This window comes from Dermochelys coriacea, chromosome 2 (assembly GCF_009764565.3).
Source record: "Dermochelys coriacea isolate rDerCor1 chromosome 2, rDerCor1.pri.v4, whole genome shotgun sequence".
Taxonomy (NCBI): Eukaryota; Metazoa; Chordata; order Testudines; family Dermochelyidae; genus Dermochelys; species Dermochelys coriacea.
The window spans coordinates 262206557-262230636 of NC_050069.1; the positions used below are offsets into that span (position 1 = coordinate 262206557).

The 24080-nt window shown below is 41.1% G+C and overlaps 1 protein-coding gene across 9 annotated transcripts in view; it reads left to right on the forward strand.

The window, feature by feature from the left end:
- Nucleotides 1-24080, forward strand: part of ADCYAP1R1 (ADCYAP receptor type I) — a 188867-nt gene that overhangs the window by 144704 nt on the left and 20083 nt on the right. For 5 of the 9 annotated variants that reach the window (XM_038391727.2, XM_038391729.2, XM_038391726.2 and 2 more), the window contains 2 exons: nt 312-403; nt 21474-21557. In XM_038391727.2, the coding sequence (XP_038247655.1) occupies nt 312-403; nt 21474-21557 (176 nt within the window). The remainder of the gene's footprint in view (nt 1-311; nt 404-21473; nt 21558-24080) is intronic. The other 4 variants (XM_038391730.2, XM_043509743.1, XM_038391731.2 and 1 more) reach the window with 1 other exon arrangement.

Consider the following 24080-nt stretch of genomic DNA (forward strand, 5'->3'; position numbering starts at 1 on the left):
TTAACTGTTGCTGGCAAAGGCAGACTCAGGCACGCAAGGGAGTCTGTGCCCACAAAATCTGGGCTTGGGGCAATAGACAAAGTGGGAATGGTGCCTCCATGGCATATTGCCCCACTATTAATCATGACCCTGCAAAGTCCCCTCTCCACAGAGGTTCTACAGAGTTCCAGCTCCGCAGGTTTGGGAGGAGTGAGGTAACGGGGCCAGTGAGTCATACTCTCCCTGTCATATTAGGAAAAATACGGCCGAGCTAATAGCATTCTCCCCATAAGCCAGGATTGCTTTTCATTTCTCTTTTTCTTCTCTTCCAGATAAACTTTGTTCTTTTCATTGGCATAATCGTTATCCTTGTGCAGAAACTCCAGTCGCCTGATATTGGGGGCAATGAATCCAGCATTTACTTGTAAGTACAATAGCTGTCAAATAAGCACTAATTAATTCAGATCTCTAATATACACATAGGAAAAACACCCTCAATAGAACTCAGTTGACTTTTTTGTCTGTGTCATAGTCTATTAATGATTTTTTTTTAATCCAACAGCCACTAAAATACTTTTTTTAGTGCCACCTTTGATCTCTCTTTAAAGCTCTTAGAAAATAATTGTAAATGCTGTATATGTTTTAAAAAAGGATCATGCACAGATCAGTTATTTGGAAATTAACATACTGTCCAGGCTTCGAGGATTGTTGTATCTGTGGGACTGTTTGCTGTGCTTCATAGGCTCCAAGGACCTGATCCAGAGTCCACTGAATTAAATGAGAGTCATTCTGTTAACTTCAGTGGACTTTATCAGAGATTCTAAGATACAAAGTCCTTGTGAAGTTACATATATTCCCATTTTTGGATAGTAATTCTGAATCCATTCAACATAAACTAAACAAACTGCTTCAAAGCTCACAACTAATCTTAAATGTTTCCATGTGAGGTTTTAAATCGGAGCTTGTTTTCATTTTGCCCTTTTAATTTTTTTTTCCAAACTATATGTCCTGTCCATTAGCTCCTTCTTCTTCCTCCTCCTAGAGAGTCGTTGTCAACACTGATTTGGCTGTAAATCCCCATCTCTGGTTTGTGTCTCCCATTAGAATTATTTTTGTTTTTCTTTTAAATACTTACGGAATGTTGAAAGGAAAAAAAATAAATACAAAATGTCTGGTGCTTCCCCTGGTTTCCTGCCTAAGGGCTAAGCAGGTTTCCCTTGCACCTTTCCAAAGTCCAAGCATTTTGTGCAAGCTAAAACCCCGATTATTAGTCTTCTCTGCTTAGCACTGAAAAATCCAATTTAACAGGTTACAGGAGGAGATTTCTTAACATTTAGGATTATGTTTAAAATTTCGATCTAATGCCTCCACTGTACCTTACAGCCCAATCCAAAAGTCCTTACTTACGCAAAAATCCCATTGAGGTCTGTAGTGTAGTAAGCAGTTAATTTCGTCACTGTTAAATCCTGGACGGAGCATAGAGAGATCCTGTGTAGTGACCTCGTTTAAGCTAATTTAGAAGATAGAACTTCAAGATCTTTGTCTCTGTTCAGCATCCTAAATAATTCTCTTTGCATTCATTGCTATGGAGGCTTGTGTCTATGACAAAACACTGCAAAATCAATATTTGTCTAAGTAAGCATTTCAGGTCTGGTCACTACAGGAACCCATAGTTCATTGTGTGAATTGGATTGACTGATTGATGAAAATCATTTTTTTCTCCTATCCTATCCTCTAGTTTATGTTTGCATGAAATGGTGACATTTCTGTAGATCACGTTCTCCTTTTGGTCTTCCCTAAATGGAACATCCATTTAATTAAGGTGTTTCACTCAAAGCTGTAAGCTTTATACCCACAAACCTAAAGAATGCTTTAAATACATTCTGCAGATACACACTGCTGAGACTTACAACTCAGGAGAAATTGTAGTGGCTAGGTTAGCCCGCTTACCCACATGATTTGCCCAATCCAGTGCATGAAGACTTCCCATGTAATTGCTTGCAGGAAATCCCCACTGCATCTTAAATGGCAATCTAGATGTGCAGAGCCATCTCTTCCTATGAATAGCTAAGTGCATGTTTGCTGCACATCTATTACATATGAGGCAAAGCATGCCATAAATTCAAATGATTAGAGTAGGCTATGAAGCATCCTTGCCATTTTTAGTCAATATGGCTACTGGGTTTCACTGATATTTTTCCTATGTGTATAGTTGGCAACCAGAACAAGAAAACATCATATTTTCTGTTTCATTCGCTGCCATTATTTTTTCATATTTGTTTGCAACTGTATAACTAGACATGTGTAAATATATCCTTCATTTATGTACGTGTTATGAAGTGGAGTGTTGTTTATCCAAACAGATTTAACAGTAGCAAATGTGTTTAGAAGTGATACAAGAAATAAAAAATATATGCACAGATATACACAGGCAGATATAGTATATATGCACACATACTGTATACAAATCTGTTACATCAGAGGTATGGTTATGTCACCATATTAAAACTTCCATGGAATTTAACCTAGAATCCATAATGAATATCTGCCCTGCCCTATTCTGTTATCTCAGACTAACAAATGTTTAGTTTGCCCATTTCTTTAACCAGACAAAAACTGAAATACTTCCACCCATTTCTGCAGTACTCTGAACACACCTCATATCAATAAACATGCTAAATGCAGTTTTTTGGGGTTTTATCTTTTTGTTCTAATGTACCATTTTGAAAAAAGCACTGTGGAATTCAGTACTCTCAGGTTAAATGAGAATGAAAGATAAGGAAGCTCATTCTGTATCCCAGCTGTGAATCCATAGATATGATTCACATGGAAGAAAAAATAAACGTTCATATTGTTGAATACTGGTTGGAAAAAACACTTTGGGTGAAATCCTGGCCCACTGACCTCAATAGGAGTTTTGGTATAGGGTCAAGAACTGGGGCCAGAATTTCATCTTTTATTATAAAAATGAGACAAGCTGTCAAAATTCCCACTCAGACAGTCCCATTTGGGTCAACTCAGTACTCAAGCCCCATTCAGCAAAGCACTTAAGCACATGTTAACTTGTTCAGCAAAGGAGTTGAACATGTGGTTGAGTCCTATTGACTTCAATGGGCTATAAGCACACGCTTAAAATTAAGCACCTGCTCAAATGTTTTGTTGAATCTGGGCATTAATAAACTGGAGGTTCACAAGTATATCTATAGGCAGAATTTGGGTCATTCAGTTCAGTGGAATTACTTATGTTACTGCTATTGCTCATGTGAATAAGATGAACAAGATGTAGCCTCTTTGCATTACCCTAAAAAGACCACTGTGAATATGTTGAGACACACACACACACACACACACACACACAGAGGCAGAGAGAGAGAAAGAAATGTCATACAGTACTTTAGGATAAGTTAATTCATACACTTCCACATTAAAGAGCACGTGTATCTTTTTTGTAAAGACAAATACTCTTTTCACCCATATGGGAAAAAAAAATTGTATCCATACATTATATCCATACATTAGGATAATTTTATATGTTGGATTTACTTGAGATGATACAGTATATGACCCATATATAAATTAATATGTAAATGGTTCCTTATATATTAAAGTCCATACACATGAAATATGATATACTATCTGTGTATATGAAACAAACATGCCCTTTCCACATGGGTAAACTTGCCTGTAACTCAAGAAGAATTCTAAAAAGCTTGTTACAGGCTTTGAGAGGAAATTTTATATTCCTATTATCTATATTGTATCTTCACACCTGAGGGTCATTTTATCAACGAGCATATGAGTTTGCTTTTGATTTTTTTTTTAAATCCTGTTCGTAGACACTATGGGATAGACTCACAAAAGGATGTAGATGCCTAGATCTGAGAATCAGACTCCATTGGGGTTCAAAAACCTTCTGTTCAACTGCCGTCTGTAGGTGCCTAAAAGCCTAAAATTGCTCAGCATCTAAATTTTTGCAATAGATATTCCTTAGGTGCCTATGTTTCTGCCTCTGAGCCTGCACACTGCAGCCTTGTGCTAGTCATCCAGACACCTAAGCCCCAGTGTGATTCATGAACTGGGAAAGATAGGTGTTCCTTCACCTAACTTGCCTGTGGGGCCCGATCCAGTAAGGGGACCTACAGAGGAGTGGAGGGAGAAGCACAAGGACCTCCGTCATAACTTTAGCACAGTAGTTAGAGCACTCAGCTGGGCTGTTGGAGACACCCAATTCAAGTCCCCCCACCACATGATTTGGAGAAGGGTTTCAACAGGCATCTGCCACCTCTCAGTTGGATGCCCTATCCACTGGGCTGTGGGGTATTTTGATGCAGGGCTCTCTGTCTCTCCTGTCAAAGCTGTTCCATTGTGGATACGTAATTACAGAAAGGTATTGGTATAAGATCCTGGGTCTCCCAGCTCCTGGGTAAGTACACCAACCACCAGGCTATGGACTCATTCTCATTCTTTTGCTGTCTCTCTCTCTTTGGCCCAGTGATCCTTTCCTTATTTATCCCCAATGGAACAGCTTCCAAAGGAGAGACTGAGGTAGCTCCACATCAGAATATCCTATAGCCCAGTGACTGGGTCGCTCACCTGAGATGGTAGATCCCTATTTCTCCCTCAGGTGGAAGGGGAACTTGAACCCACATCCCAAGTGAGTGCTCTAACCACTGGGCTAAAAGTTATAACTGGGGCTGTTGATTAATCGCAGTTAACTCATGCGATTAACTCAAACAAATTAATCATGATTAATCGCACTGTTAAACAATAGAATACCAAGTGAAATTTATTAAATATTTTGGGACGTTTTTCTACATTTTCAAATATATTGATTTCAATTACAACACAGAATACAAAGTGTACAGTGCTCACTTCATATTATTATTATTATTATTATTTATTACAAATATTTGCACTGTAAAAATGATAAAGAAATAGTATTTTTCAATTCACCTTATACAAGTACTGTAGTGCAATCTTTTTATCGTGAAAGTGCAATTTACAAAAGTAGATTTTTTTTTGTTACATAACTGCATTCAAAAAACAAAACAATATAAAACTTTAGAGCCTACAAGTCCACTCAGTCCTACTTCTTGTTCAGCCAATCGCTAAGACAAACAGGTTGGTTTACATTTATGGGACATAATGCTGTCCACTTCTTATTTACAATGGCACCTGAAAGTGAGAACAGGTTTTCACATGGCACTTTTGTAGCCGGCATTGCAAGGTATTTACATGCCAGATATGCTAAACATATGAATCACGGTAAATATCACGGTAATCAGTCTCCTGGGAGTGACCCCTTTAGTGGGCCAGGCCCTAAGGACCCACAAAGTTCACAGCAGCAGGCCCCTGGCCTCCAAGTCTGGCCCGTCAGCACCAGAGATTCCTGTCTCTCTCTGTGGCTGCCTGCAGTAAATCCAGCAAGGCCACATTTTCAACAGGCTTGAACTGGGTCCCTCTAAGCCACAATGCTCTCAGGGAGTATTTACAATGATGTAGGCAGCCTTTTCAAAGCAATGTAACCATTTACTAGTCACTTGGCAAACAGAATATGAAAGTCCTTTGGTTACCATAGAGAAATGAAGGTTAAAGCATAGTCCATGCTGGTTAGCCCAGACCCCCAGCCAAGCTCTAATGAACCCCATGTTTGGGCCTGCCTCTCTCACTGTCAATCTGACCCCCTTAGTGAGAGAGCCCAGGTGAGAAAGCCCAGAATTCTCTCCCAAGTGAAAAGAAAATGAGTATTTGTGGCACCTTAGAGACTAACAAATTTATTTGAGCATAAGCTTTCACAAAAGCTTATGCTCAAATAAATTTGTTAGTCTCTAAGGTGCCACAAGTACTCCTTTTTCTTTTTGCGAATATAGAGTAACACGGCCGCTACTCTGAAATCTTCCAGGTGAGAAAGCCCAGAATTCCTTCCAGAAGCCAATCCTTTATCCCCCAACCACATACCTTCCAGTCCTTTGCTCTCAAGCTGGGGTCTTTGCTCAGCTTCCCTGCTGAGAAGTGGGGAAATCCATCTCCCTCTGGGTTCTTGGTTGCTAGATGTCAATGTTCTGGTGACTGGGTTCTTCATTTTCTTGGATTTTCAACAGATGTGGGGTTGGCTTCAGACAGTCTTTTTTAATGACTCATTCAGACTCAGGTAGCTAGGCAATGTGCATTGCTATGTCTCTTAGCCTGCCCTGAGAGCAAACTTGGTCATTTTCCCCCTAGTGGGTAGCCGTGCAAAATACAGGGGAAATTGAAGCACACATAGGCTTCATAAAGACATTACAGCAAATTCTCATTTTGTCACAGTGGCTAACCCCAGGAGAGCATTTGCAGCTGAGAATCAGAAGCAGAGGGAAGTGCCTCCCTGCTTCCCAGACTTAAGCACCTACCCCCAAAAGAGGGCTGGCTTGGCAGCTTCCAGTATACGGTTACACTGCACACTACACCTAAGCTTTGACACAGGTTTGTGCACAAACCCCCCTTCCATTCACACAGAAAATAATCTGATTCAGATCATCAGGCACTCAGGATCAGGTTCCTCGGACCCCACTGAGGGGACGGTCAGAGCCTGAGCACCACTGGGACTTGGGTTCAAGTGCTACCATTTTGCAGAGTGATTGCAGCTCAAACCACAGACCCATGTGAGAAGGTCTGCATAGTGCAGTGTGGATGTATTAGCACATCTGTGAGGCCTGGGTCCAGCAATTGTAAGCCCAGGTCTACAATGCAGTGTGGATGCTCAAGTGCGTGCTGGGTAACTCCGAGCCTACAAACCTGGGTCCCACAGACCCTGGTTTACAATGCAGTTTAGGCATAGCCCCAGTGGCTAGCTTAGGCGAGTGCTCGATTTTCTGAAGCCCATTCTGGGACACCTGTCTGTCCCCATTCGTTGTATGCCTAACCCAGGCTTTGTGAATCTCAGTGACTTTTTAGGCACCTAAAAGTGAGGCATGGTGACACTCAGCATCACTACACGTAACTTTCTTTGCAACTCTAGCCCTGTGGCCCTGATTATACCAAACATTTAAGCAGATCCTTTACTTTATGGAATTTAAGCATGTGCATAACTGCTTTCCTGAATCGGGTCTCAGGGGGCCTAGTTTCCCATTGCCTTGGGGCCTGGTGCAGCCATTTCTACCTGTGCAACAGTGGGCCAAATTCTCTGCTGGCATAACTTAATTCAGTAGTGCCCTTACCAATCTAGTTTATCAGGTTTCCCAGACTCATCCTAGAAACATTTAACAATAAATTCATTTATTTTCTCTGCTTAGCTCATATGTATATTGGGTGGCCTAATTCTTCATTCTTTGGGTACCCCACTGAAGTTAATGGGAGTTCAGAGTGCACCCAAAATGCAGGATCTAGTCCCTGAATATCAACCACCAGTAAATAGTTACCCGTATGGTTCATACATCATATGAACTAGTTTTACCAATGTGCCAGAAAGTCATATGTAGCTCTGCTCACATCTATCTAGCTATAAAATGATGTCACACTGCATTCATCTATAACTGCCCTGTAAGGGCCTCTTTGCTGGATGCATAGTCCATTAGAGAGGAACTACATTGCAATAGTACTGATGCTAAAGTCAATGTAGTGTAGCCACCATATATTGTGGGACTTGCTTCATGCACATTAAAATATATTGAGCACCACAAATATGGGTGATTATCATCAAAATTAGACGTTCACTCTAAATAACCTTCCCAAAGATCATTATAAGTAATTTCCTGTGTTTTCAAGTTGAAAAGAAAGGTTAGAAACATTTAGCTAATTCCCTGTGTTCTTGATTTTATTTCTGCAGACCAGTTAAATGCTTTAGCGCATGTGATATCTCCAGTTTTATCCATTTGTACATCCACCCATTCACTACCAGCCTTGTGCAATTCGTCATCCTCCATTTGGTTTGGGCTCAACATTACCTGCATGCTGCTCGTTCCATTTTGGATTGAGTTGCTCTAACTGTGACAGACCTGGACAGAACAAACAATGACTCAATGTTTATTTTAATGATGCTTAAAACCCAAAGTTCTCCTTCCATTTTACTTGAGTGAAGGCCGGATTCATAAAAAAATATCTCAACCATTGAGAGGGGTTCTGATTTCATTGTCAATGCCCTTTAAAATTTCAGGACTCTTTTTTTTCAGAGTTCTCTCTTTGTTTTGCTAGCTTATTAGACCATATTTTTCCGTAAATATCATCACTTGTTAATTTTCCTTACTTTCTACTGGCGGGAGCGAGCCGTCAAAGGCAAACATATGGAAAGTTCAGGCCTGTGGTCCTTGGACCATGTTCTGCTTTCTATTATTCTGGTGTCAGTCCTCAGTAGTTCCACAGACTTCACTAGAGTTGCTCTGGTTTGGTACCAATGTAAATTAAATGAGGATTGAACCCGGTTGGAGTTTTGAGAACCTCAGATAAAAGGTGTTCTAAAAGGGTGAAGTGTTGATTATGTATTAACATTCATCATTGTATTTATTATTTCTTTTTGATTGCTGCCTCTGTAACACACAGGGACCCAGTGTGAGCTGATATCCCCTTCTACAGGCTGAACTAAGTAAAAATGATTGTCTCTTAGTGTCTCCAAACTAAAGCAGTGGGTTTTATAGCTCAGGCAACAGCAAGTTAGGTTTTTATATCCAGTGATCCAGGTAGCATTCCAACAGATGACCCATCCAGGGCCATCGTTGCATCCATATATTAAAAGCCATGTACCACATCATAAATGGGCAACTAAATTCTGACTATCTGTTTTAACTCCCCTTTTGTGGACTAGAGACAAGTTTCTACTATTTAGAACCCTGCTTTGACTGGCACAATCCGTGGCAGAGCAGTTGGTACCTGCATCGTTCATATATTTTTTCATGAATCAGCTGTGGAACAGGAAGCCAAGAAATGCTTAACATGATGAACAGCCAAGGTTTTTTCATCCATCGCATGGCAAACACAAGTAATATGGTGAAGATAGGGGCCAGATTCTGCACTCAGTTGCTCAGGTATAATTGAGCACAGAATTGTCTCTAGAGTTCTAGAGGTAGTAAATAAACCTGCAGTGCAGAAATAATTACATTGAGGTGTCTAAATAAAATTTACTTTTCTGTATGCATGACCAAAGTTACTGTTAATAAGAGGTTTATTTATATACAAAATGGAATGTAATTATATCAGTATGATAGGTTAAAAAAACCCAGGAGATGCATGAATCACTCATGTGCTGGGTTGAGCCAAAAGACTAAAATAGCGCAAGCATTTCCATTAAGCTTTTTGCTTGCTCACTCACTACAAAGGGCTAAAGCACATTGGATTGACATATTTTTTTTTTTGGCTCATGGATGCATAGTATAATTTTTTTGGTTTGTTTCTGCTTTTGCTTCTTTTAACCTACTCTTCATCCTGACTTTTGTATCATGCCTGTTGAAAACTCAAAAGAAAGAAATAAAACCACACATCTATCTAGCTAATTCAGGTCTACGTCATTCCTCCAATCAGCATCTTGCTGGAAAGAAAGGAGAAACATGGCATATACCATAGGTAGGTATGATTTTACATATGGTCCCATCTAAAGGGCTTAGGTTAGCAGAATCAGTGTCCGAAAGCAAGTGTTTTGGTAAACAACACTCCTCTGCAATTCACTGACAAAGTCACTGGAAATTCAATGACTCATTTTGCTACTGCTTTGTCTTGCTGCAAGTACTCAAATTAGCATTGCCAGTTATTTCCAACAGGATCTTCCTGGCATAAACCCCATTTATAAAAGAAAAGTGCAGCTCCCTTTGCTGAGTGGTCTGTCCATTAGCACGGCGCTTTAATTGCTTAAACACGGATATTGGGGGGGTGGAACTCCCACTAACACCAGGAATGCCGGGGTCTCTTAAGCTAAGGTTTATCTATCCCAACAGGAAAAGATTATGGAAACAGTGATCATTGGTTACTTGTCAGCACATGAGACAGTGGGGTCCTAGTTCTCACTTCTAGAACTGCCAATAAGTATGTTGAAAATGGTTGCTTTGACTATTTTTTTTAAAGACTAAACCTTACCAAAGTTGCCTAGTGTTCAAGGGTAAAATGCCTCCTTCACAAATATTGTGCTTTTCCTTTGCATCCCCCAAGACAAATTCCCATCCTCTAGCCTAGTTTTAATTTGGGCTGTATCTGTTTTAAACAGCATTAAACAGACAATTGTCTGTACCTCCGTGGAAAATTAAGGTTATATAACTAATAAGTACCACACTAGGAGTAATTAAGGTGAACCCCCCCACACCTCCAAAACTATTTGTAGAAAGCAGTGGAAGGCTCTGGCCTGTCATTGAGCTATCTGTGTATGATACTTAGATGGTCCCATTCCTATAGTATCTGAAGCCTCACAATCTATAATGTGTTTATCCCCACAGCACTCCTATGATCTATATCCCCATTTAGCACATGAGGAACTGAAAGACTAAGTGTCTTGCTCAAGGTCACACAGGGATCCTCTGTTCTTGCAGATAATGGAACTGAGGTTTCCTGAGTCCCAGGTTAGCACCCTAACCACCCATCCATCCTTCTTCTGTACATATCCTGCTTGCATTATTTTAAGAGTGATGAGAGGAGCAGGCCTAAAGCCACATCCAGCTTGGATTTGGTTTTGCCATTTAATCGGTGACTTCCCAATGCAGTATTCCATATGAGGGACTACAAGATTTGTAGTTGTCAGGGAGGTCAGTTTAAAGAAAATCCCCATTAATTTCTGGTGAAACACAAACACTTTACTGTGGCTGCATACTACACTGGTATCCTCTGATTTTGATATTATAAATCACAGCAGCACAACTCACATGTTTGTAGTTACAAGGTCACCTGCAATGCATGAAATTTTAAAATACTTTTCTGCTTGGGATTTTTTGCATAATTAGAGGCATGCCTTTTAGAACTCACTTAGCACAGGTGATAGCTGTAGCATATAGGCCAATTGGGCTTTGTTTTCTATTTTGAAGTAGCAATGGAAAATAAACAAGTATTTTTTTTCTCTAAACATTGCTACATGTGCACCCTGCTCCAATGCATTTGTACCAACAGTTCCATGGTTTTGGTGTGTGGCTGAGAGAGGAAAGGGAACAATCACCAGGCAGGCTTTGTTGTGAATGTATAGGCTCTTTTTGAAATCTTTATGGGCTGCAGAATTAAGAGAGCCCTGATGATGTCCCAGTCGATTCCACTTGAAGCCATTACATTCTGTTGGGTCAATACTTCCCTAATTATTGATTAGCCCAATCCTGTCAATATACCACAGGTTTCTGAGATGTGGATTTAGTGCAGCAGTGCAAGCTTCCCCAGGCACTCACTGTCCCACCTTTGCCAGTGCTAGTGTGTCAAACTATGTACTGAAGAACATAATGGCTAGGATAAAATGGCCATGTTATTCTTGGATTTTTTTTTTGGGTGGAGAGAAGGAGGGATTTTGAGTTTTGTTTTTCAACTTGATTCCCACTCCTTTTTTCTTGGAGTCACTTGCTTAACTGGGCTGAATTAATCTGGTCTTCATGCTGCAGTTGTTCGCTGACTGCAGATAATGGGGAATAATTCTGACATCTCTTGATCTATGATGTGCTTTCAATTTCTTTCCAAGATTGAGGCACAACATGCTATTCTGTCAAACTTCTGTCGCCATTCGCATTTAGGCTTCTATCACATGGAAAACAAAAACAGCGTTAATTGCCAATAATGGCTCTTCTTTTTTCTGATCCTTGATTTCTTGTGCCCTTTGTTTTGCAATTGACGCTCTTTGTGTCAAGTGTCTTAAGGATTGTTAATAGGCACACTGGACAAGCGTGCATGCACTTCATGATGTATGGCTATGTTGACTAAGACTGTGGCATGGAAAGGTCTTGGTGAACCTGTCTCTCATGAGACTAACATATCTAGCACATAAGAACAGCCATACCAGGTCAGACTAATGGTCCATCTAGCCCAGTATCCTGTCTTCCAATAGTGGCCAATGCCAGGTTCCCCAGAGGGGATGAACAGAACAAGTAATCATCTAACTGTGTGCATGAAAGGAACTGCGTGCTGGTGATTATGCAGTTAGTTAAATTCTCTGGGCCAGATTCTTCCCTCACTTAGGGAACCTGCAAATTGCAAATCACATAACTAGTTCCACTGAAGTAAACAGGACAATTCACATGAATAAGAGGCTGCCGTCTCAGGCCTGTACACTCCATGCAGCAACCCATTGGGTCACATCTCCTCATTTCCACCTGAGTAACGCCAGTAGTACTGGTTTGAAGAGGTGTAGCAAAGATCACTTGGTCCATTGACTGCACTGGGGTTTCACTAAGCATAGACAAGCATAGAATTTGACCTTGTGCTTATGTCTCAGTCAATCTGATCATTATTACTAAAGCATATTAAGGCTGATTCTCTCATTTACACCATTATAAATCAGGAGTAACTCTGTTTAAGTTGACAGAGTTACGCCAGGGTATAACCAGTGTGAATGAAAGGATAATTGAGCCCACAGAGCCTGCCCTTAGCCTGTGTAAATTTGGCATAGCTGCATCGAAGTCAATGGAGTTCTCCTGCCAGTTTAAACCAGCTCTCCATCCGGCCCTCAGTGTCAAATGTTCACATACGCTCTAAGCTTCCCACTGTACATTTTGTGCTTTTATTAATGGGAGTTTGTGCACACCGATGTAAAAATGCAAAATCTTGTTGGCATGTGCAAATGCTTGATTTTGGGAGAATGCAAATTTGATAGTCCCCATTTCCGGGGCCCCTTAGAAAATGCATCCATTAGTGTTAGACTTTCGGCTTATGCTGATTTGGGGCATTAAATGCTACGTTTAAAAAAATGGGAGTGACTCATTAATTAATTGGTCTTCAATGGGTGAATTTGGGCATGAGTGCGCCGCACATCCAGTCAGTACTCTTTTGTATAATTGCATTCAGACACACATAGGCTTCTCTCAGGCTTTGTCTATTACAGTATGTTTTCCATATTAGGTCCATTGCTGTCATGTCCTCTGCAGTTATGTCAGTGCATTTATAACAGAATCACTCCATTATACATGACAATGTACAACACCCCTTTGGATCACTGAAAACAATTCACTTGAAATAGGATCACATGAAGTCATATAAGGGAACCTCGAAATGATGTAACTGTGAAACTATAGCACATTTAGTAAAGAAGATTCTAGGCTTAAGTGTCCCCTCGCTGCTTCTTTCTGCTCCTGGCCTTCCTGTCCAAGAGGGTCTACCCTACGATATGCTCTCCCTTCTGCTACTTGATCTCCGAGTGAGGCCCACTGCCTTCCTCAGGGCTGCCTGCCTACCCTATTGATGTGGACAACACCAAAGATGATTCCAGGGTATGGCTTATTGCTGACCAGGGGTGGTTTGGACCCAAATCCCATTTCATCCCAGCTGAGTGGGATTTAGGGCTTCCAGACAAATGGTTTCAGTGTGAGCCCATCTCCAAAAACAGAGAAACATGAGAGCTTCCTTACTAGGTCATACCATGGTCCATCTTGCCCAGTATCCTGTCTCCAACAGTCACCCATACTAGAACTTCAGGAGGAGTGTACAGAACAGGACAATTATGGAGTGATCCATCCCCGCTTCCACTCCTGCCTTTTTGTAGTCAGAGGCTCACAATTGCCCCAATATCGGGTTGCATCCCTGACCATCTGGGCTAATAGCAATCAATGGGCCTATCCTCCATGAACTTTTTTTTGAACCCAGTTATATTTTTGGCTATAACAATGTCCCTTAGTGACAAGTTCCACAGGTTAGATGTGCATTGTGTGAAAAAGTACTTCCTCTTGTTTGTTTTAAACCTGCTGCCTATTAATTTCGTCAGGTGATGAAACCTTGGTTTTTGTATTGTGTGAAAGGGCAAATAGCACTTCCCTATTCGCTCTTTCCACACCAGTCATGATTTTATAGACCTCTATCATATCCCCCCTTAGTCATCTCTTTTCTAAGATGAACAATCCTAATCTTTTTAGTCTCTTCTCATATGGAAGCCGTTCCATACCCTTGACCATCTTTTTGCCCTTCTCTGAAGTGTTTCCAGTTCCACTTTATCCTTTTTGCAATGGGGCAACCAGAACTGGGCACAGTATTCAGGGTGTGGGTGTACCATAGATTTATATAGTGGCATTATGACATTTTCTGTTTTATGTATATCCCTTTCCTAATAGTTCCTAACCTTCTGTTGGCCTCTTTGACCTTTGCTGCGCTTTGAGTAAAAATATTCAGAGAACTATCCACAGTGACTCCAAGATCACTGTTTGGGATGGTAACAATTACATTAGAACCAATTATTGTATATGTATAGTTGGAATTATATTTCCCATGTGTATTACTTTTCACTTATCAAGTTGAATTTCATCCGCCCAGTCATTCAGGTTTGTGAGATCCCTCTGTAATCCTCACAGTCTGCTTTGGACTTGGCTAGCTCGAATAGTTTTGTATCTGCAAACTGACACTTCACTGCTCACATCTTTTCCAGATCATTAATAAATATGTGGAATAGCACAGGCCCCGGTACAGCTCCTTTGAGGACTCTGCTGTTTGCCTCTCTCCATTGTGAAAACTGACCATTTATTCCTACCCATAGTTTCTTACCTTTTAATCAGTTACTGATCCCTGTGCAGACTTTCCCTCGAATCCCGTGGCTACTTATTTTCCTTAAGAGTCTTTGCTGAGGTACCTTGTCAATGGTTTCTGAAAATCCAAGTACACCATATTGACTGGATCACCCTTATCCATGTGCTTGTTGACTCCCGCAAAGAATTCTTATAGATTGGTGAGGCATGACTTCCCTCTACAAAAGCTGTGTAGATGCTCCTCCAGCAAATCATGTTTATCTATGTGTCTGATAATTCTGTTCTTTACTTTAATTTCTACCAGTTTGCCCAGTACTGAAATTAGGTTCATCGGCCTATAACTGCCAAGATCTCCTCTGGAGCCCTTTTTATGTATTGGTTACAAAAGCTATTCACTGGCCATCTTGTACAGAAGCTGATTTCAGTTAATACTACTACAATTAGTAGTTCTGTCATTACATGTTTGAGCTCTTTCAGTACTCTTGGGTGAACACCATCTAGTCCTGGTGACTTATTACCATTTATCAGTTTATTCTAAAACTGCTTCTATTGACACATCAAAATTTGGGACAACACTTCACATTTCTCACCCAAAAAGAATGACACTGGTGTGGATATCTCCCACATATCCTCTGCAGTGAACACAGGTGCAAAGAATTAATTTAGATTCTCTACAATGACTTTCTCTTCCTTAATTGCTTCTTTAACACCTTTGTCATCTAGCAGCCCCACTGCCTGTTTTGCAGGCTTCCTGCTCCTGATGTACTTCACAAAAAAATCACTGATATTGTTTGTCTTTAGCAAGTTGCTTCTCAAATTCTTTCTTCCCCCAAACATTCCCTAGTTGCTAAACTTAAATCCCTCCTTCTGACACCAACTCATCTATAGATTTAGACCTTGCAATAATGCCTGTCTTATTGACCCTGTGCATAGAACTGGAACCATTTCAGAGAATGCTACCATGGCAGTCCTGGATTTTAATCTCTTACCTAGTAGCCTAAATTGGGCCTCCAGGACTTCTCTCCTACATTTCCTATGTCACTGGTACCTACATGTACCACAACCACCGGCTCTTCCCCAACACTATATATAAGACTATTTAGATATCTCGTGAGATCCTCTACCTTCTCATCCAGCATGCAATTCACCAGTCATCACAAACCCAACTATCTATGTTTCTAATAATTGAATCACCTGCTACTATTACCTGTCCCTTCCTAATAATTGTGGTTCTTGCCCCTGGAGGGATATCCTCAGTGTGACAGAAGGTGGGTCCTAACTATGGGATCGTTTCCCTCTGCTCCAGTTTGATGCTGTCCTGTCCTGAGAATTTCATCATCCTCCACAGCACAGGGGCTGTCAGGAGGTGGGATCGCTCTACTACACCCCCAGAAGTCTCCCTTCTGTACCTCTGTCTCCCTTTGTTCATCCAGTTCAGCCTCTCTGACCTCAAGAGCCCGTACTCAGTCTCTGAGGACTGTGGTTTGCTTGCACTGTATGCCCACGAGGCAGGTAACTGTACATGTTGCACTCGGTGCAATAAACTGGGGAGCTCCAAACATGCTGCTGGTCTTTTGCCTGCATTTTTTTTAAACTCTTGTGGCTTTTTTTATGTAGCCTTAGTTTAGGGTATGTGTGTTAGAGGCATTGGTTTATTTGGCTTTTTTATTACTTTTCTTGGGGACTTGGTGCCTTTTGGATTGTTATAATCGCTCAGCCTCCTCCCCCAGCAGCCAAACTCTCCTTACCTCAGTAGCTCACTCAGCCGCTTTGCTCTCGCACTTTGGCACAGGTTATCCTTATCAAATAGCCAGCGTCAGTAGCCGTGGTAGGCTGACCAGGGCCAGTAACTCTAAGCCTGTGGAGCAGTGGGTGGCGGCTTCCCCCCAGGCAGCCAGAGCCGTGTGTCAACTTCGGCTTTTGGTTACCATGGGGTAAATCTGGAGTAACTTCTGCTTTTAGTTACACTGGTGTAAACTCCTTTAACTTCAGTGGGGCTAATCAGGATTTACACTCGTGTAGCTCTAAGCAGCATTGGGGCCCCATGTCATCAGTACCATGGAAGCACTGGAAACAAAAATAGCCTCTCCACAGGCATCTGGTCAAAATAGCTGCCCTCTACCCAACAGCTCCAGGGTTCTGCATTGACTTTGACTTGGCAAGCCCATAGAAATACACAGTGTAAGCCATTCTCACACTCCTCAAGCTTACAGACGAGAAATGAAGTTATTCACAGAGATTTTGAACTAAGAGTTTTGTGAGAATGTTAGAGAGTTTGGAGTTGGACAAGAGTTCTGGGGAATGGGACTCATTCTCAGAAATCTGGCTGAGAGGCAGATTTCTCTTTGTGAAGTACACAAAAACATTTGTCCGTAGGGCAAGACAAACACCATACAGCTTACTCTCTGCCTGAGTGGATTGGGTGATGCATAGTTCTAGTATAGTTTCTCTGAGTAGGTCAGATGTTCAAATCTTGTATAGACTGAAGTTTTGCAGACATCACAAGTAATATTTTTCAAATGCAAAACTACTTCAGCTTTGCAAGCATTTCTTCCTGATCCCTTAAACCCACACTTTTTGCAAGGGTGATTTTGGATTTTCCTAGCTACGGTGAATCCTGTACTATTCAGTGGGAAGAGAAGAAACTCCAACTCAAGCCTCTTCAAAAAAGCTAAATAGATACAAGTAGATGCCTAGAATATGAGGTATACACAAAGTCTATTTTTCATTAGATAACTCCTCCTCTCCACTCCTTTTTGTACAGTTTGTCTGCATTATTATCTCTGGCCTACATTCCACTATGTTTTCAGTCTCCTTTCCCCAGGCTTGTCTTCACTACAGCACTAAATCGGCACCACTGTGGTTGATGCAGCTGCCTTGATTTAGTGCTTCTGGTGAAGACAAGCTACATCGACAGAAGCGCACTCTCTTGTTGTTGTAATTAATCCACCTTCATTAAAGGCTGAAGCTATATTGATGGGAGAGCATTTCCTGCCGACATCGCAAGATGTAGACACTGCGTTAAGTAAATGTGAGTTGTGTCGCTCGGGGGTGGGTTCACACCTCTGAGTGACATAATTTACATCGACGTAAACAGTAGTGCAGACAAGCCGCCTGACCCCACACCCCCAAAAGGAGTTGCCCATGAATTCTTAATAGCATCATTCTTAACTTGTATAACGTTTCCTCTTTTTCACCTTTACAGTCATGCATAAGCCAAATTCTTCCTCACTTACAGCTGTGCAAGTGTACTGAGTAGCACTACCTCTTAATCTCCATCTGCCTTGATGACAACGCTTAGTCCCATTCCAGTGAACGAACCTGATCTATCAGCGTTCCTAAATCCACTATCAATGTATTATCAAAGTGCTGACGATATGCAAAATGAGAGCACAATACATTGTTATTAAACATTAAGAAATGGTTTGACCTCTTTTGCTTTTTGCTCTGTTTAGAAGGCAATAGGTCAAATTAGATGAGGTAAACTCTAGTAAGTATGTTTTAAGAGGAAAAAATTGGGGATTTTTGGGGAAAATTTTTTTTCTGGTTTTGTTTTAAGAAAAAGCCTTTTTTTGTTTGTTTTTGCATTCCTTTCCCCTTTTTTCAGTGATCAAAAAGGGAAAGGGGTAATGGATTTGGATACAACTGTATTATATCCAAAAAAACACACAAACAATCGTGATATAAAAGCTTCTAGCAGATCTACAGTGTACATATTTTGGGTTTATCTTGTAGAACACAATAGCAGGGGTATAATTCTCTATTAAGTTCAGTAGCATAGTTGAAAAAAAAACTTGTGGAAAGGTTATGTTATTTTTTATGAAGTTCTGCAGACCTTTTCCATAATTATCTCAAAACGTATACTGCTCTTTCCTGACTTTGCAGCAGCACTTCTCCATCAAATATTATTTCCAGAGCTGTGCTTTTTCCTGCTGAAAATGCTAGTTTAGCAAACAAGCAGAATCATGTTGGTTTCTTATCCACCAGAATTATATATGAACACACACACAATGGAAAATTAATCTGACAACTAGAAAAGGAGTGTAGCTATACCTGGGTCGGTCACAGGATATTAGAGAGACAATTGGTCCAGTAAAAGATGTTATTTCTAAGTAAAAAAAGGGAGTGACGTGGTAAGGGAAACCATTTCTCAAGCTTCAAAGAAGGTGCTGCATGGAAACGTGTCAGGAAGAAGTAAATCTAGAATTAAGATTTTCAAAAGTGGTAAGCAATTGAATGCCCAATTTGGGAAATGGTAAAAGGCCTGATTTTCAGAAACTGCTGAGCACTGCCCTCTGGAAATCAAACAGTGAGGTACCCCAAATCACTAGTCACTTTTGAAAATTTCAGCACTCATAAAAACAAGCTGACTGAATCTTCTAATATTGTCTCGTGAGTCCTCATTATGGATTTCAGTTTCCAAACAATGCACAATACAGCACAGTAAAAACAGACAAGGTAGATGATGCAATGAGCACTTATACTCTGAGAAGTGATTTTCTAACAGAAAGACCATGCAGTTCTGTATTTACTCTCAGCACTATGCACAGTAAATGAGCTCTGCTTACAAGTCAAAGCATGATTATTTTTTTCTATCTGCTAGAACAGTATGTGCCACAAGAGATCGAAAACTCCTGCTATGTTCTCTCAGGCTCTTACGTCATTACCAATCATATTCTGCAGTTGGAATGTAGCTGTCAAGGTTGTTGAAGGTGCAAAAAGTGAGCAGTGTCTTTAATAAGCGACTCAGCAGTTCTAACCGTGGTAGTGGATATGGTATAGCTACAAAATATTTATTCGACTTTATTATTCAGTTTATAAAATGCACCTTCTGCCATCTCTAGGCAAACTGATGGGCCTTAACTGAGTCATCCCGATGAGTGTGGGGGCTGGTGAGCTTTGACTTTGCCACCTCTAGGCAGATGCACAAAAACACGAAATAATAATATATTAACACAACCAGAGAAAGACATGGTGGCAAGTGCAAAAAAGTCCCTCAAACTGTCATAAAAATTCCTTCCTTCACATGCCACCTCTCTGGGCAAATGCCTGAGTAAATAAATAGGCTTTGCAATCAAAAGAGCTGAGTTACGTCTGTGAGGTCAGGTTGGGAAACAAATTGCAGTCCTAGGGCCTCCCCTGGAAATGCTTCACCACCTGACCCAAGAACTACAAATCTGTGGGCTGTTAGCTGGAGCACCTCAGATGGTCTTAACCGCCAGAGGGTAACAGAACAGATGAAAGGGCTGGAACAGCATCAAGGATCGCCTAAAGCCCTGAATCCAGCCAGGGGAAAATTCTCCTGATGCAGGAAACGAGAAAGACAGCGACTGTTGTCTAAAGACCTCCTCTCAAATATTCCTGTGGGAGCATGCTGAGGGAGGGAGAGGCATATTTGGGGTGGAGTTGCAGCATTGCAGAGATTTTGGACAGTCCCCGGAGCCTGCCATAACTTAGAATCCCAGATTTGTCTAATTCATACTGGAGGCTGCTCTGGACCCCAGAGTACCCCAGCAGCTGGAGAGTACCAAGGTGGCTTAGAGCTATCTCCTTAGCCCCCTCGCCTCTTGGTCTGCAATTTTTGTGCTGTATCCCTTAAAAGTGCAGAATAGACAGCCCTGGATGGAATATAAGGGGCCAGCTCCTCCACTTCAGGGGAGCTATGCTGATTTATACCAGTGGAGAATGTGGTCTCTAAAACAGCTAGGACCCAAAATAATATACCATCTATACATCAAAACCAATTCCTTGACTTTTTTCCCCAGAAGCAAACAAGAAGAGAGCACTGGTGTAACAGGGTCCCTGTGGGAAGCCCCACTAAGCAATCACATTGGACTTCTGGGGGCTCTTTTGTACCAGAGTTATGCCACCAATGTAACCTTGGGCAAAGTGAAAAATCCACCTGCAGGTGGGTTGCAGCAACACAAAGCATCCGTAAGCCCTGCTCCCTGCCACATGCTGCTCTCCCAAATTGGGTGGGGCTTGCTGGGGCAGGGCACTTGATACAACACATCCCCAGGGCAGCCTTCATTGATGGAGGCTCAGCCACGAGTTAAAGCTGATAGAACCCCCAAGGGGAAGCAGTGACACAGAAGCCACCTGCATGCGCTATAGAAAGTTGTTAGCCATTGGCTCCTTATAAATGTTCCCCCAACTTGCCCCAAGCCGACCTTTCTTGCCGGCAGTGAGCACGCCTCCGAGGCACACGGGAGTGTAATGAGTCCCTCCTCTTCCATGGGGCTTAGCCAGAACCTCAAGGAGAAGGTGTGGTACTGTCGATACTGAATAAGGCTGCCGTTTTTACTTGTATACTCCTCTGACTGTAAGCACCCTGGTAAAGCGTGAGATATGTCCCAATGAGCAGAGCCAGTCATGCACACAGTTTCCCAAGGAATTCCCATGGTTTACAGGAAGCTAAACTGAAAAAACACATTGGTGTCCGTGACCACTTTCTAATAATGAATCGCATGTGGTTGCAGAGTTACACATGCCTTTAATTTGGAGCTGGTCAGACAACGACACAGACTTACAGCAATTTCTGTTTTATAAATGTATTCCAAAATACAAACACATAATACCTATCGTCTGTTTCAATTAAGTATATTGTTCTTTTTACTCTCTGGTATCTGGCAACAAAGTCACATGTATTTTTTTTATGCATAAATGTTCTAATCACCTGCAGCCAGGTTGTTCCTCCTTTAACTTATCTGTGAATCAATACAACACAATTGCCAGTGGCAGCTAATGCATTTTATTAATGTTTTTGCTTTGATCAAAGTGCTGCATTTGCATTTAGTTGCATCCACTTTCCATCTTCGTGCCATGTCTCGTGAAATGTGTTGAAACTGACCTACTTTGGCCTTTTCATGGTATTCTGAAAAAAAATGCTAATCTTGTCATATTTAGCAGCTGCGTTCAGAAATGCTACTGTAAGCCCAAGAGGGCTAACCAGCACTCTTGCAAGATGTCAGAACTATCCACCATTACCCTGTAAGTGTACACAATCCCGTGACATTATTGTGTTTTTGTGAGGCATGTTGCAAATAAATGGTTTATATTAGCAGCGGGGCAGAAGGGAAACTGTTCATTATTTCTTGTTGCATGCGGATTTTTTTTTGTCGTGTGCTTCTGCTGATACATCACAATCAAGAATGTTAAGCTTATTTGTTTGAAATGTGTCAGTTTATTGACCAACATGATTTATGATTATGAATAACAGAATTAGTGCCTAATCGAAAGCCTATTGAAGTCAGTGGGAGTGTTTTTTATTGAGTTCAGTTGATTTTTGAATCAGTCTGTAATATATCCACAAAGTCTTTATGAAAACTTTTAACAAACCTGCCCATTTTTAAAGAAAAAGCTAGTCATCATTATGTAGCAAGGGAGTGTAGCTAGTCATCATTATGTAGCTATGCACATTGGAAAGAAAGTGCTTTGCCTGAAACTGCTAGAAAAATATGAAAAATGTGAACCAGATTCACAGCTGGTATAAACTGGTATATCTCGCCTGAAGTCAATGGAGCTACAGCAGTTTATGCCAGCTAAGGATCTGGCCTAAAATGTATTTATGTATATTTGCTATGCTGTATGATATACAGCCCAACGTTCACTGGAATTTTATGGTAAAATCTTGTGATTTGAACCCTGGACTCTCAAAGATGGCCTGCCAAACTGTTCTAAACACAATACAGCCTTTTGTCAAGGTCAAGGAAATTTCCCTTCTTAATCGTTGCACACTTTTTCCCTTTGCTTGATAACCTACCCCATGTTAAGCCTTAAAAAATATTTTTCTAGTTTAGAGTCTGGATCTCTTCTCATGGTACTTACAAAAAGAGAGCGGAGGAGCTGCCCAAAAAGATTCAGCCAAGGAACTGATCCTGAATAAAAACAAACACAAGAAATAAAAAGTAGGAAAAGAAGAAGAAAATAATTGTTTTAAAAAAAAATCAGCAAAAGACATTTGCTCAGTCCAGAGAAGGTAGTGAACTGAGAACACCATAGAAACTGGAATCCACATTTCTGAGCTAAAATCATTTTTAAGGATGAAATTCACTATTTAATTCACAGGGAAATGGTGGACAGGTCTCACGCTGAGCCTCCGTATAGCGGTGAATTTCACTCTAAGTGAATTCAGAGCAGTTGAAAGGCGGCAGATTGACAGCTGAAGTCTTCTAGCTACCATAATATAAACCCAGCACAGGCTGCAGGCAATGCTAACTCTCCATATGCCATCCCAGCAACATACCTCCAGCGTATTCATGAGGGCTGCTGTCTAGGTGTGACAGGTTTGTTCAGTGTTCATGCCCATTCAGTTGTTAGGCTGAGGGCATTAAGTACTAGCATTCTTACTGGCATGCCAAACGAGAGATGTAACCAGCTGCCCTGTTCGTTTTCAGAAGAGGCCCTGCTGATCTAAGTGGTCTGTTTTCCAGCCAGGCAGAGATAGGCAGGCCATTGACTGAATCCTCTACATTTCGAAGCTGCGGAAATATACAGATAATGTCTCCATCCAGGAGATTGCTGAGTTCCCAAATAACCATGACCGCTCCATATCCACCCGTCTCAGGTTTTGCCTTCATTGCTTGTTTTTTTATTAAAACTTGCCAATGTCTCCAATAAATAAATGCTGACTTACTGTATATTCCAAAATACAAACACAAGCAGTGGAGCATAAACCAAGCATTAATTATACATGCAGCATCCCATTCCTCCATTACCTAGTGGACAAGTAGGTCTTTTGCCCCTTATCCTCCTCCTTAAAATACAATTTTGTCATCCTGAGCTACCTGTACATATTCCAAATTGAACTAGAAACCAGATTTAGCAGGGTTTTTTTTCCTTCAAAGGAGGGGTGCCAAATAGCATAATAACTATTATATAAATCTTTTTCTAAGATTACAGCTTCATAAATCACTTGGATCCATTGATAGCTTAACATAAGAATGACCACACTCGGTCAGTCCAGTGGTCCATATAGACCAGCATCCTGTCTTCTGCCAGTGGCCAGTGCCAGCTGCTTCAGAGGAAGTGAACAGAAAAGGGGAGTTATCGAGTGATCTTCCAGTCCCAGCTTCTAGTCACCAAAGGTTTAGGAACACCCAAAGCAGGGAGTTAGTTGCATCCCTGACCATCTTGGCTAATAGCATTTACAGACCTATTCCCCCATGAACTCTTCTAATTCATTTTTTAATCCAGTTGGTCTTCATATCATCCCCAGGCAGTGAGTTCCGTAGGTTGACTGTGCATTGTGTGAAGTACTCCCATATACTAGTTTTCAGTTACCTGCCTATTAATTTCATTGGGTAACCTTGGTTCTTGTGGTAGGTGAAGGATAAATAAAACTTGCCTTGTCCACCCCATTCATGATTTTGTAGACTTCTATCATATCCCATCTTAATCATCTATTTTCTGAGCTGATCAGTCCTCAGTGTTTTTGATCTCTCCTCATATGGAAGCTGTTTCATATCCCTCATCATTTTTGTTGCCCTTCTCTTTAACTTTTCGACTTCTAAT